This window comes from Corvus moneduloides, chromosome 21 (genome assembly GCF_009650955.1).
Source record: "Corvus moneduloides isolate bCorMon1 chromosome 21, bCorMon1.pri, whole genome shotgun sequence".
Taxonomy (NCBI): Eukaryota; Metazoa; Chordata; class Aves; order Passeriformes; family Corvidae; genus Corvus; species Corvus moneduloides.
In genome coordinates this window covers 8,941,929-8,954,227 of record NC_045496.1, presented here as the reverse complement: position 1 = coordinate 8,954,227, position 12,299 = coordinate 8,941,929, and the positions used below count along the sequence as shown (strand labels likewise).

Genomic DNA, 12,299 nt, shown 5'->3' with positions numbered 1-12,299 from the left:
AAACCCAAATTATCCCTGCTCTCCGGAGGTTGAAATCCTGTTGCATAACCAGCCCCGAGAGCTGCGTGTGCTGCAGCTTAGAGCTCACCTCAGGTGCCTTCTGGAGGTGGCCTTGGAAAGGGATGGTTGGATGAGGAGGGAAATGGGAACAGTGGGGAATGGATGTGGCACAGGGAGTGACACGGGTGGCTGCTGTGGGCATTGGCACGAGGAATCCTGCGGCAGAAGGAGAAGCTGGAAGAGCTGCCTACAAAAAACTTTGTGTCGAGGTGTCCTTGACCGTGTTCCATGTGTGGAGCCACCAGACAGTTCCAAACAAGTGTGAAGTTGCCATTTTTGCTGCCCTTGCTCCAGAAAAAAAATCAGGCACAACCTCCAACGTTCTTCCAGAGGCAAAAGGATGTGGGATGCCAGGGGCACGTGGAGGAGCACCGGTGTGCTGGGAGGGCTGTGCTGGTTGGCCTCTCGGTGCTGGTGTCACTGGTGTGAGGCCCCAGGACAGAGTCCTGGTTTTCCATCACTTCATGCAGGGAGCCTTCCTGATTGAATTCCAGCTGTGATGCCCGAGCCTCTCTGCTACCGAGTTCGAAGTGATCCTAAGCAGAGTCCTGGCAGAACATTTCCATCAGGCACTCAGGAATCAGAGGGAGGAAAGGCCCATTAGGTCATAGGCTCCATTCCCCAGCCAGAGCTGTCCCCTGGGCTGGTCCCCAGGGCTTGGCCAGCCCTGTTACTGCAGGTTCCAACCAGTGCCACATCCAGGGAAAGTGACTCAGCCTGACAGACCCTGTTAGGAGCTCTCCAAGGCCCCAATTTTGGGTTGTTTAATACAATTTTCCCTCATTTGGGGAGAACATAAAGCTCAGTGGAAGTTTCGCACATTGAAACAAGCCAGAGGAGAAGATGGGTGGTCTCTTTTCTGTGTCTGCAACTGGAGGTGCCCCTCAGGGAACACTTTTTTTCTGGGATGCAGCCCCAGAGATGGGATGGGATGGTGGAGAGTCACCACTGAAACCCATCTGATTCCTGAGAGCACTCATGGACCTTAATGACCCCAACCAGTCTCACCTGGGACCCCCAGCTTATCCCAGCAGCCCCATTTAAGCTCAGCCCTGTGCTCTCAGCCTGAGCTGTGGTGGTGAGGTCTTTCCCTCTTGGGTGGGCCATATATTGACCCTTGATGGAATTTATCTCCTTGTCTTTTTGGTCCCTGTCCCCTCTCTGTCCCTTGGGTGGACTTTACCCCTCACTGTGGCCTGGTTTCCACACCAGCTTCTGCCTGTGCTTCCCTTTTCTGCTGACCGAGTTCCAGGAGGGATCTGGACCCTATTCCTGGCTGTCCTTGCCTGGGGCTGCCTGTGGAGCATCCCCCAGGGGCTGGCTCTGCTTAGGGCGTTCCCCTTTGGAATCTGGGCCTGTCCTGGGGTGCTCCTGCTCCCCAGCTTCCCTCCCCCAGTGCCCCTGCACAAGTCTCCCTGGGACTGGGACACGTGGGAAGATTTCTGCGCTGCTTTTCGGAGCAACTTGGATTTGGCAGCTGCAGCTGAACTCCAGGAATCTCCTTTCCAGTGCAGGAATAGCCATGCTGGAGGCATCTGGGCAGAGGTTGAAGGGCAAAGCTGTTGGTTTGGGATGCTGGATGTGCTCCGTGGGCAGTGGGATGGACAGGGAGAGCCCAAGGTGAGCCCAGCTGGGCTGTGAGCTCTGCTTTGGGGTCCAGGATGGAGGTAGGAGGGTGCAGGGGTAGAAAGAGTGTTGGTGAGCAGAGCTGCTCCCTGATGGGCTCTGGAAGGAGAAGGGAAGCCTGGCTGTGGGGATAAAGCAACTTAGCCCTGGGAATGCTGAAAACTCTGGAGAAAGTGGGATTTTTGGAAAGGAAACACAGAATTCCTGTAATAGATGTACATCCTGGCCTGTTCCTGCCTCTGGCTGCTGCAGCAACTGCACTCAGCAGCCTCAGCATCCCCTGCCTGGGGTTAATGTGCTCCCAGGAAGGTTGTGACCCTGCTCTCCGAGCTGGTGACTCAGCCCCTGCAGCTGGGAATGGCTTCCCAGGTAATCCATGTCCTTGGGAAGCAGCCTGCCTGCTCCCAGAGTTCAAGGCCAAGGGAGAAAATAAACCTGCTTGGAAATGGAAAGCAAATCTGTGATGTTCTTGTAAGAACCACAAATGCAGCTGTGCCAGGAGGGAGAGGAGGCCCTTGGTTAATCCTGGGGAGAAGCGGCAGGAAAAGCTTTGGAGTTAAGGCTGGTGAGCCCTAAATCCAGTGTCATGAACAACCTCATTGTGCAGCAGCTTCGGCCCCAAAACTGTGGGGCCGTGAGCTGCAGACAGTGCAGGAACCTACTCTTGGAATCCTGTTACAGTTTGGGTTGGAAGGGACCTTAAAAACCATTCCATTCCACCCCTGCCCCAGGCAGGGACACCTTCCACTATCCCAGGCTGCTCCAAGCTGGCCTTGGACACTTCCAGGGATCCAGGGGCAGCCACAGCTGCTCTGGGAAATCTGTGCCAGTGTTTAACCAGCCTCGCTGTAAAAAACCTTATCTCTAATCTAAATCAGTCTTCCAGTTTAAAACCATTCCCTGTTTGTTCCCTGCCCAGGGAATATTCCCTGTGTGTTAATTCCAGGGCTTTTCCAGCTGCAGCAGCTGTGGGAAGGCCCATCCCTGATGGGATCCACTGAACTCTCACTGCCCGTGATCTCCAGCAAAGCTTGATGCTGGTAGGGGCTGCAGCCCCTGGGCATGGAATTGTGAAGGTTCCTCCACTGATGGGAGGAAATCGCCTCCCAGAAAAGCTTGGGACTGGGAGAGGATGAATATTCTGGATGTTTTCCCCTCTGTGAGCTGTGTTTGGTCTCAGATTAATTCACATGCTGCGCTGATAAACTCAGTGGATTTTGCATTTGGGGTTTCTGCCTGGTCAGGGCTCCCAGGGGCTCAGCCCTGCACCCTCTGGCTCACTCCTCGTTTTTTGGTGTTCCTGCTGCCAGAGGCTGTTGCACCTTCACTTTGCAGAGCTTTGGGTTGCCTGGAACCCTGTGGATGCTGTGCCCGCCTGGAGAGCTGGGGAAATCCCAGGTGAAATCCCAACTCCCCCCAAACAGCCACATCTCCTGCAGGATCCTATTCCTTCCCATCTCAGGGCTCTTCCCATGCGATGTCTTCCGAGGAGATGGCATCAGGGAGTGACACACGTGTCTGAAGTGGATCAAAGCAGCTTTCTGCTCCATTGATTTGCTATTTTCCCTCTCTGGGGTGTGGATATCTCCTGGCAGGTCGCAGCGTGCCCGGGGCTGTTTGTCTGCCCTCAAATAAATCTCACGCCTCATCCACAGCGGGAGTTACAGGGAATGAAGGGGCTGGATGCTTCCCAAGCCGTGGCAGATGCTCATGCAGATGGTGCTGGCACAATTCCCACTGACAAATCATCGAGTGGGATTGTCCAGACCCTCCCAGGAAAGGGACTGTGGGGTCTGGAGTGATCCCAAAGGGTGTTGATCTGAGCCTGTCCCTTGTCCCCACTCCTTGCTGGTGGCAGGGTTGGTGCCACACTGGAGGGACCTGGTTTTAGTTGTCTGGGTAGAGCCAGAGGTCTGAAAGTCTTTTTGCTGATGGAGAGGAACAAGAAACCTTGAGATTTTAAAGACATTTTTCCTCAGGTGTTCCTGTAGTTCAAAGATCCTTTAGTTAAGGAATGAATTTGGAAAGGGAAAATCTCTGTTCGCCAGGGGAGTGAAAACTCCTCATGGTGCTGCCAAACAGCGCAGGGCAGGGGCTCTCCCCCTGTTCAAATCATCTTGAATGTTCACAGCACATTCTGAGAGTGGATCCTCTCCTTTCTGGGAATTCCCACTGGAATTCCTGACCTTGGAATAGGGCTGAACCCTGCTTTGGGCAGAGAGGGGTGTCCCCATGCTCTGGTTGGGACACTGCAACTTCTTCCCACTGCTTGGTCCAATTCTTTGTTTACAACATCAGCAAGGAAATTTGGGGCAGGACGAGCAGGATTCCTGTACCCAGCTGCTCCAGGACTTGTGGTTTGGGATGTTTGTGTCCCAGGCTCTGCTTTACAGCCCTGAGCATCCCAGCTCTGTGGTTGTGAAGGTCCCACCACTGCTGGGGAAGGAATGGCCCTTCCTGCCTTTGGGAGAGTGGCCTTGAAGCTCATATTGGGGTTCAGAAATCTCACCTGGCTGTAGAGTTGTCTGAATGGTTTTTGTGGGCTGAGTCTGCTGAATTTGTGTGCTGAATTTTAATTTTCCCAAATTTACACTCTTCTTCCTGCAGGTTTTGTCTGTTGTCCAATTTGTGTTTTTCTTTTGAAAAACGACCAGAGCAGAGCCCTGTAGTGGAGGTTTCTCAGCCTCCTGAGCATCTCTCTCCTCTCCCCCAACACAGACGAGGTGAACCTGCTGGACAAAATCACTCTGCATGCCCAGGACCTCAGCAATGTTTCCTTTGGCTACGACCACAGCAAGTGCAGGATCCTGGAGATCGGGCAGTACGCCACCCTCAACATCCCCACCAGGGAGGCCTTTGGGGACAGGTAACCTCCCTTCAGGGGGTGGGGATGGGCTGGTGGGGCTCAAAAATCACCTGAGGTGTGGCCGTTGGTTTGAGGAGTTCCTTGGAGAGCCCATTCCATGATGACATGGAGATAATTCAGCCACTCTGTGCTCTAAGTTTGGGCCTTCCTTCATTTCTTACATTTTGGAACACTTTGTCCTGTCTCTGGAAGTGTCCAAGGCCAGGTTGGATGGGGATTGGAGCAACCTGGCCTAGTGGAAGGATGGGATGAGCTTTAAGGTTTCCTCCAACCCAAATCATTCTGGGGTTCTTTGATGGTTCGTGGTTGGGTGCAGGAAGGACACCTTGGCACAGCCCCATCACCCCGTGCTGAGGGTGTGTGGGCAATGCTAAATTAGGCCTGGCTGCTTCTCTTTGAAGCTCACAACTGGAACAATTCTTTGCTCTTGTTTCTCTTTATTTTTCATTCTCACTCAGTTCCTCTGTGCTGTGACCCGAATTTTTTCATTTCAAGGGGTCGGTTTATGGTGACACAGCAGCAGCTGTGTAGTGTCACATGTCCCCTCTGTCTGCCAGGTTTGCAGATGAGCTGAGCGTGCTGCTGAAGCTCAGGTATTCCCTGAAGGAGGACACCAGCCTGGTGACCATCCTCAGCCATCGCAGCCACGTGCTCTTCCAGATCAGGATTAACCCCTATGGTCTGGTCTTTGTCACCACGAGGAGGAGACACTACGAGTAAGTCCCAGCCCAGGTGCTGTTTTCCTGCCTTTCCATCCTTCCTTTTCCATTCCCAAGGCCAAGGGTCAGGGTTTCTCACTCTGGTGGGCTTTGGGCAGTGCTGAGCTCACCTCAGCTGAAGGAAGGTGATGGCCCTCAGACCAGGTGCAGGTTGTCTCTCCTCTTTGTCAAATTCCACTCTGCCAAAACAATGCAGCTCTGGAAAACAAAGGACCAAAAGGTTCAGATCCTTGGGGATAAATCCAGCCACAAAACCCAGGCAGTTCTCAGATGTCTCAACTGGTTGTGGACATCCACAAATCCATGGAAGAAAGTGATGGTGTTGTAATAACTCTAGGATTGTTCATTTTGTCTGCACTAAGGATGGATAAGGAGTGTACTAGCTTGAAAACAAGCCAGTGGGAGGCACCAAGTCAGAATAACAATTTAATGGGGAAATTAAAGAAAAGGAAAAAACGAAAAGAAAACACTGGTTCAAACTGATAGAGTCAAGATACAACGTGAGTCCCTGTTAGGCAGGGTGGTGGTAGCAGTCTGGTAGAATGGTGGCCGCAGTTCTCTGAAGCGGTGATCCTGTAGTAAAGGGGTCTGCTCTTCCTCAGAAGGCCCAGTGGTGGCTGTGTAGCTCCTGTCCTCTGGAAATCCAGTGGAAAGGGTTGTCTCTGGTGTTCAGAGTCTCAGATTATATCTACGATGGGATTCTTGGTCCCTCCCTCTGGGTGGAGCATCTCACAATGGGGTAATGAGTCATGAGGCCAAGTGTTGATTAGGCTCATTAACAGAAGATAGTCTGGAGGGAGTTATCTCTGAGTCAGGCGGCAGGACAATGATGGGCCATTAACAGCAAGATAGTCTGGGGGGAGGAGGCAAGGAAACACTGCCCCACCTGATTTCAACAGCTCATGAGGATGGTAAGAGAATACACTGCAACCCAGGACACCTGAGAGCTGCTGAGGGGTGAAGGCTGGTCCTGGATAAGGTGTGGGATGAAGTTTCCTGTTCTGCCTCTTCCCTTTCCCTCAGGTTCCCAGTGTCCTTCCTGGGCGACGGGCGCTGGCACCAAGTGGCTCTCAGCATCTCGCTGGAGAGGCTGGAGTTGCATGTGGACTGTCGGCTGGTGGACAGAGTGAGCTGGTCCAACTATTTTGGGATGGGAGTGAACACCGAGGGACTGATCATCATCGGAGGCCTCATCGAGTCCTTCGAGATCCCCTTTAAGGTGAGAGCTGGGCAGGGTCTGCTCTACCTGCATGAAGGAGGTTGCAAGCTCCCTCTGAAAGAAACCATTTCCATCACCTTCTCTTCCTGAAACAACATTTATGTTCATGCTTGGGCGGGATAAACTTTGCAAAGGCTTGGAATTGTGCAGAGGGCTTGGGTCAGGGCAGCACAAGTGGCAGCAGTCAGGTCACCTCTGAGTTTGACTTCCACTCATCCTCTGGTGTTGGCCATGACTTGGACCATGCAGAGAAGTCTCTGTGCAGTCAGCATGGAAAGATCTGGTTGGGGAGTGTGTCCAGTGGCTTCAAACTTCCAAAGGGCAGGGATAGATGGGATATTGGGAAGGAATTGTTCCCTGGGAGGGTGGGGAGGCCCTGGCACAGGGTGCCCAGAGAAGCTGTGGCTGCCCCTGGATCCTTGGAAGTGTTGGGCCACATCATTCCATGATGACATGGAGATAACTCAGCCACTCTGTGCCCTGAGTTCGGGGCTTCCTTCATTTCTTACATTTTGGAACAGTTTGTCCTGTCTCTGGCCAGGTTGGATGGGGCTTGGAGCACCTGGGACAGTGGAAGGTGTCCCTGCCCGTGATATCTCTGCATCCAACTCTTGAAGCTGCTGAGGGAATGCTCATTGCCCAAACCATCCTGTAAAGAAATCCCTGGCTATGAGAAGCTGGAGACGACCTCCCCTGCAGGCCCTTCCAGACCTTTCCCTCTCCTCTGGAAGAAGCAGGGGATCAACTCTGGTTTCTGTGTCTCTCCCAGGGCACTCTCCAGCAGCTGACCTTCGTGATGGGAGACCCAGCAGCCGCTGCCGAGCACTGCCACAGCTACAACTCAACCTGCCCAGGCTCCTTCAACCTCAACAGGGCCCCGTGGGAGCTCCCAACAGCCTGGCCAGAGGTGTGGCTGGGGGCAGCTGACAAATTTAGGGACTGCTGGGCCAAGCTTTTCCTTGGTGTCACACGATTCCCATGAAAGGCCCAACCCAGGGTGTTAATGCAGCCTGGAGGTGCTGGGATCCCCACTTCAGGGTGGGATGTGAGGAGGTGGAGTGGTTCTTTTCCATCCCTTCAAGTCAGAGATTGGTTTGGTGCCAAGGAGAGTGAGTTAAAGGGAGAGTTTGGGATCCAGGGAAAGCCTGGGGGTGGGAATGACTGGACGTGCTCCTGTGTGTGACACTGGAAAGCTTTGAGTAATGCTGCAGCTGGAGCTTCGTTTCTGGGAGGAGGTCAAAGCTGTCCTTGACATGGACACCACTCTGGAATTCTTGCCCCCTCCCAGCAGCATTGCACCCTTTGGTGCATCCTCCTTCCAGGGGTTGTCCCTCTGTTCTGCCAGCATTGCTGGAAAATGGAAATTTGGGGGACTTCGCTTCCGTTGCAGTGTTCAGCAAATTTCCAACAAACTTTTCTGTGTCATAAAGCCCAGATCACATCATAAATCCCCCAAAACATGAAGTACCCAGGCTTTCCTCAGGAGCTGGAGTTGGCCCAGGGAGATTCCTCACATCTTAGGCCAGGTATCTCCATAGGAAGTGCTCCATAGGAGCCTGCAAAAAGCTGGAGAGAGGCAGGTGCTGGATGTCAGCGCTTGGCACGAGCCTCCCGTGTGTAACACCCGTTCCTGTGCTCTGGTGAGGAGCTGGGACAGCTGCTGGGGAAGGGCAGTGCCAAGGGAGGGAGCTGGGCGTGGGATGGGGCATCTGTCCTGTCTGGCTCGTGGCCAAGGTGTCCTTTGGGATGCTGGAACCAGCATGCCCAGGGAGGAATCTGGGAGTGGTGACAGCCCTGCAGGGGCTGCTGCACTCCCAGCATGCGCTGCTTCATTTTGTGTGGGTTATTCGAAGAGGAGGATTTTTGGGAAAGCCCTGCTCATGAGGGATTAAGGAGCTGGCTTGGCCAGGGAGTGTGGAGAAGGCTGAGTGTAACTCAGAGCTGGTCACACTGGTTCCCTCCTGCTCTGAGGGAAGCAGGAGTGTCCGAGTGTCCAGTGGAACCCCTGGTCATCCCAAAATGAAACCTGTATTATCCCAAGCTCTGGAGGCCTGGAGCTCTTCCCTGAATGGCTCTGGGGTCTCACCCAGCAAGGAGAAAATGTCACTTTAAGCATCAGTAAATTGGCTGCAGGTGGGACCCCATGGGACGATTCTGCCCCACATCTCCCCAGTTCCCATCCCTTGCTGGCCCTCCTCAGGGCTGAGGAGCTTCCAAATCAACAGAAACTGCAAAACCCACCCAAACTCTTGGGAGGTTTGATCAGAGGTCATTCCCTCGTGTTGCTGTGAAGGGTTGGCTCCCGCTGTGCATTCCCTGGATGTTTCCTGTGCAGAGGCAGTTCCTCAATCCTGGAGCCAGCAGTAAGCACCTGCTGAAGTCAGTGCTGCTCCTTGGGCAGTGACATTTTTCCTCTTTTCTCTCTCCAACTCTCCAGGTGCCAAAGGAAATCAATGAAGTCCAGGATTCATCTGCTCAGGTACGACTCCTGCACTGTCCTTCCTTGTGTCCCTCTGCTGTCACCCCCAGGCTGTCTCCTGGGGACACGAGTTGCTTTAATGAGCAATAAGGCAAAGCCAAAGTACCCAGCCAAGGCCACTATTATTATTTTCTTGGCTGTTACTGTTATTTTTTTTACTGCAACCTCTCTCTTTAATGGTTTGAGCGTCCCTTGCCGTGTCCCAGACCTGGTGGGGGTCACGGTGAGTGCTCAGGTGACCTCCGTGGAGCCAGAGGGGTGGTGGTGGAGCAGGGAATGAGATGGATCAGGCTTCGTGGATCTGCCTGGGAGCTGAGCCAGGCTGGGTTAGCCTGGAGGGAAGGAGGTGAGGCCAGCAGGGTGGCAGGATTCGGGATAAAGCAGGGTGACCACTGCTCCTGCCCACAGTGGGGTGTGATGCGTGCCTGGGGAGGCATCCCCCAGGATGTCCCTGCTGTCACTGAGGAGGTGGGAAGGGCTGGAGCTCTCCGTGGAGGAGGTGGTTGTGGTTCTGGAGCCCTCCTTGGTGTGGTTTCCTGGGATCTGGGGTGGCTGCTCCCCAGTCCCACTGGTGCTCCTGGTGCTGAGCTCCGTGTTGGAGCTGCTGTTCCCCAGCTGGCGCTTGGAGCGTGTCCCCAGCTCTTGTGCATGTGCTGGGGACATGAGGCAGTGCTCTGAGCGAGGCTGCCTTTGTGTTCCTGCTTGATTTGGGATTTTGAGCCAAGCTTTGTTGTTCAAGTCCATGCAGGCACATCCTGAGGGGAAAGCCACCAGCAAATGCAAATGGGGATTTTTGTGTGTGTGTGACTGAGCAGTTCTTCATTCCCCTCAGCCTCCTGGTTGCTGTTAACTCTTTGGGGAGAGTCTCTCTCCTCCCACCTGGCTACACCTGGAGAATTCCAAACTGGAACTGGCCAAGTGACCTTTGGCAGCCGGGTCCATCCTGTCTGCTCCGGGCTCAGCAGCTCAGGGGTGAACATGCCCCAGGTTTGCTGGGTGGGTTTGTAAAGAACTGAGGTGGCAAAAATCACCTTTCCTGGGCACTTATGGAAGGTGGGCTCTGCCATCCTGCTGGATCCTGTTTGGGATGGGATTCCCCCCATCCGATGCTCGTTTCCCAGCCGGTTCTCCCAGCCCCTGGCAAGACGTTGCCATAACAAGGAAAGTGGTGAAATTCATTGGTCTGCAGGGGAAAATGAACAATATTCTGGATTTGGGACAAGTTTATTTTTCAAGCCCTTAATAAGGAGCAGAGACGCCTCGGAATTGTTGGCGTTAGGATTTATTAGGAATAAAAAAGCTGCTGCAGTTTGGGAGTAATGAGGAGCAGCCCAGCTCTGCTGCAGAGACAGGCCACAGCTCTGCCTTCTAGTTCCTTTGTTCATTTAGAAGTAAATTAGTACATTGGTGGATTCCTTAATTGTTAATTAGAGCTAAATAATTATGGAGGCTCAGGATGATGTAATGGGGGCAAGGCAATAGAAGGGTTGTTGGTTACTGGCAGTGATACCTGAATTGCAGCCTACTCCTTTTGGGATTTTTTTTTCTTTTTTGAGGGATAAATTGTCATTTCTGAGCAATCTTGGGGATGTGGATGGTGTTGAGCCACTTCTCCTGCTTTCTGTTTTCTCTTTGGCTGCCTGCCCTAACCATGGGCAGGAGGGCTGAGCTGGATCCTGAACTGAATGGCTTTTCCAAGGCAGCTTAACCTGGGATCCTAAAGGCATTCAGCAAACAGGCAAAGCTTAAATCCCACAGATTTCCAAAGAAACTTCAAACCTGGAACTTGAAAACTTGACAGGTTTAATTATCTGGGCAGTAAAAGTTTGGAAGTTTCTTCTTGATTTAAAAATGCTGTGAAAGCTCCATGGAAACGCTCGGCTGGGTCGTGGCACCTCTGTTCTTCCTGCTCAGGTTTGTCAGTGAGCACAGCTGGGCTGGCAATCACTCCTTCAGGCTCACTCAATCCTAAAATTCCATCCTTCCTGTCAAAGCAGAGCAGTGTGGAGCCTGTGTAAGTCAGGCCTTGCATGTACTCCTGGTGCTGGGCTTTAAAATACCCGACACAAAAGGCTTGGGCCTGGCCCATCCTGACTGACAGAGACAAGCCCTCATGGGGGAACTGTCCCTCTTCCACCCCGCTGCTGCCCTGGAGCTCTGGGGCTGCTGGCTCCTTGGATAACCTGGGATAATCCCAAATATCCCTGTGGGGAATGTGACTGACAGCTGGAGCCCAGCTCTATCTCCCCGCTCTCAGGCCTTATCTTGAGATGTTGTACCTGATAGCTCTGATATCTCAGCCCCCTGAAGAGCTCTGAATCCATTTTTTTTCCAGCAGGAGAAGATCTGTGGATAATTTATTGTCCATGAAACCCACTGTGGGATAAATGTAATGACAGGACTGCACTGAGCTGAACCCCAGAGGTTTTTAATCCCCAAACCAAGGTGCTGCTCCACCCAGCCAGGCCGTGAGGCATCCTCTGGTGGGAATTACTGCTGCTCTCCAGCCTTTTATGACCTGACCCCCTGCCTGGGGGCAGCTTTTATGCCCTTGCTGACTTTTAGGGCTTGTCATGTGCCAGAAGTGTCCCAGCAAGGCCTTGGTTGGTGATCAGCATCTCCAGATGCTTCCCAGGCCGTTGTTGTCCCACCAGTGTCTCGTGTCCTGCTGCAGCTTCACGGCCGTGTCCCTGGGGAGCCACATCCCCTGTGCAAGGCCCTGCTGAGGGCACTGAGGAATGGGGCTTGTCCTGCTTTTCCTTTGGAAAGGTGAGGCACCAGTGCTGCAGGAGAGTGGCAGGGAGCACATGGAATCCTCCCGAGGTTCCCAGGCTCAGCGTGGCCCCTGGATGTGGAGCTTGCAGGGATGTTTGGGATTTTGGGTTGCTTCAAGTTTGAGCCTGGGTAGGACATCAGGGAGCCCCAAACATCCCCCTGGGGGAATGAGGCATTGCTGAGGGGTCACAGGGATCTCCAAATAAAAACCATCTTGTTCCTGTGGGAAACCTTCCCAGGTTGCTCCAAATCCTTTCCAGCCTGGCCTGGGACATTTCCAGGGATGGGGCAGCCACAGCTTCTCTGGGAATTCCATCCCACCCTCCCAGCCAAGAATTCCTTCCCAATATCCCATCTAAACCTCTTCCAGTTTAAAACTGTTCTTCCTTGTCCTATCACTCCACACCCTTGTAAAAAGTCCCCTCTCCAAATTTCTCATAGCCCCTTTAGATGCTGGCACTAGAAATAATTTACTTTGTTTATTTTTTTGTGCAGTCCCTTCCCAAATCCAGCAGCCAGGTGTCATATGGGAAACTCGTGAGCAAACATTTCTGC

The 12,299-nt window shown here is 53.1% G+C and overlaps 1 protein-coding gene across 7 annotated transcripts in view; it reads left to right on the top strand.

Annotated features, from left to right (window-relative positions):
- Nucleotides 1–12,299, top strand: part of LOC116454419 (collagen alpha-1(I) chain-like) — a 73,735-nt gene that overhangs the window by 22,290 nt on the left and 39,146 nt on the right. For 6 of the 7 annotated variants that reach the window (XM_032131015.1, XM_032131017.1, XM_032131014.1 and 3 more), the window contains exons 2-6: nucleotides 4,405–4,552; nucleotides 5,110–5,268; nucleotides 6,295–6,490; nucleotides 7,260–7,397; nucleotides 8,928–8,969. In XM_032131015.1, coding sequence (XP_031986906.1) covers nucleotides 4,405–4,552; nucleotides 5,110–5,268; nucleotides 6,295–6,490; nucleotides 7,260–7,397; nucleotides 8,928–8,969 — 683 coding nt within the window. The remainder of the gene's footprint in view (nucleotides 1–4,404; nucleotides 4,553–5,109; nucleotides 5,269–6,294; nucleotides 6,491–7,259; nucleotides 7,398–8,927; nucleotides 8,970–12,299) is intronic. The other variant, XM_032131018.1, reaches the window with a different exon arrangement.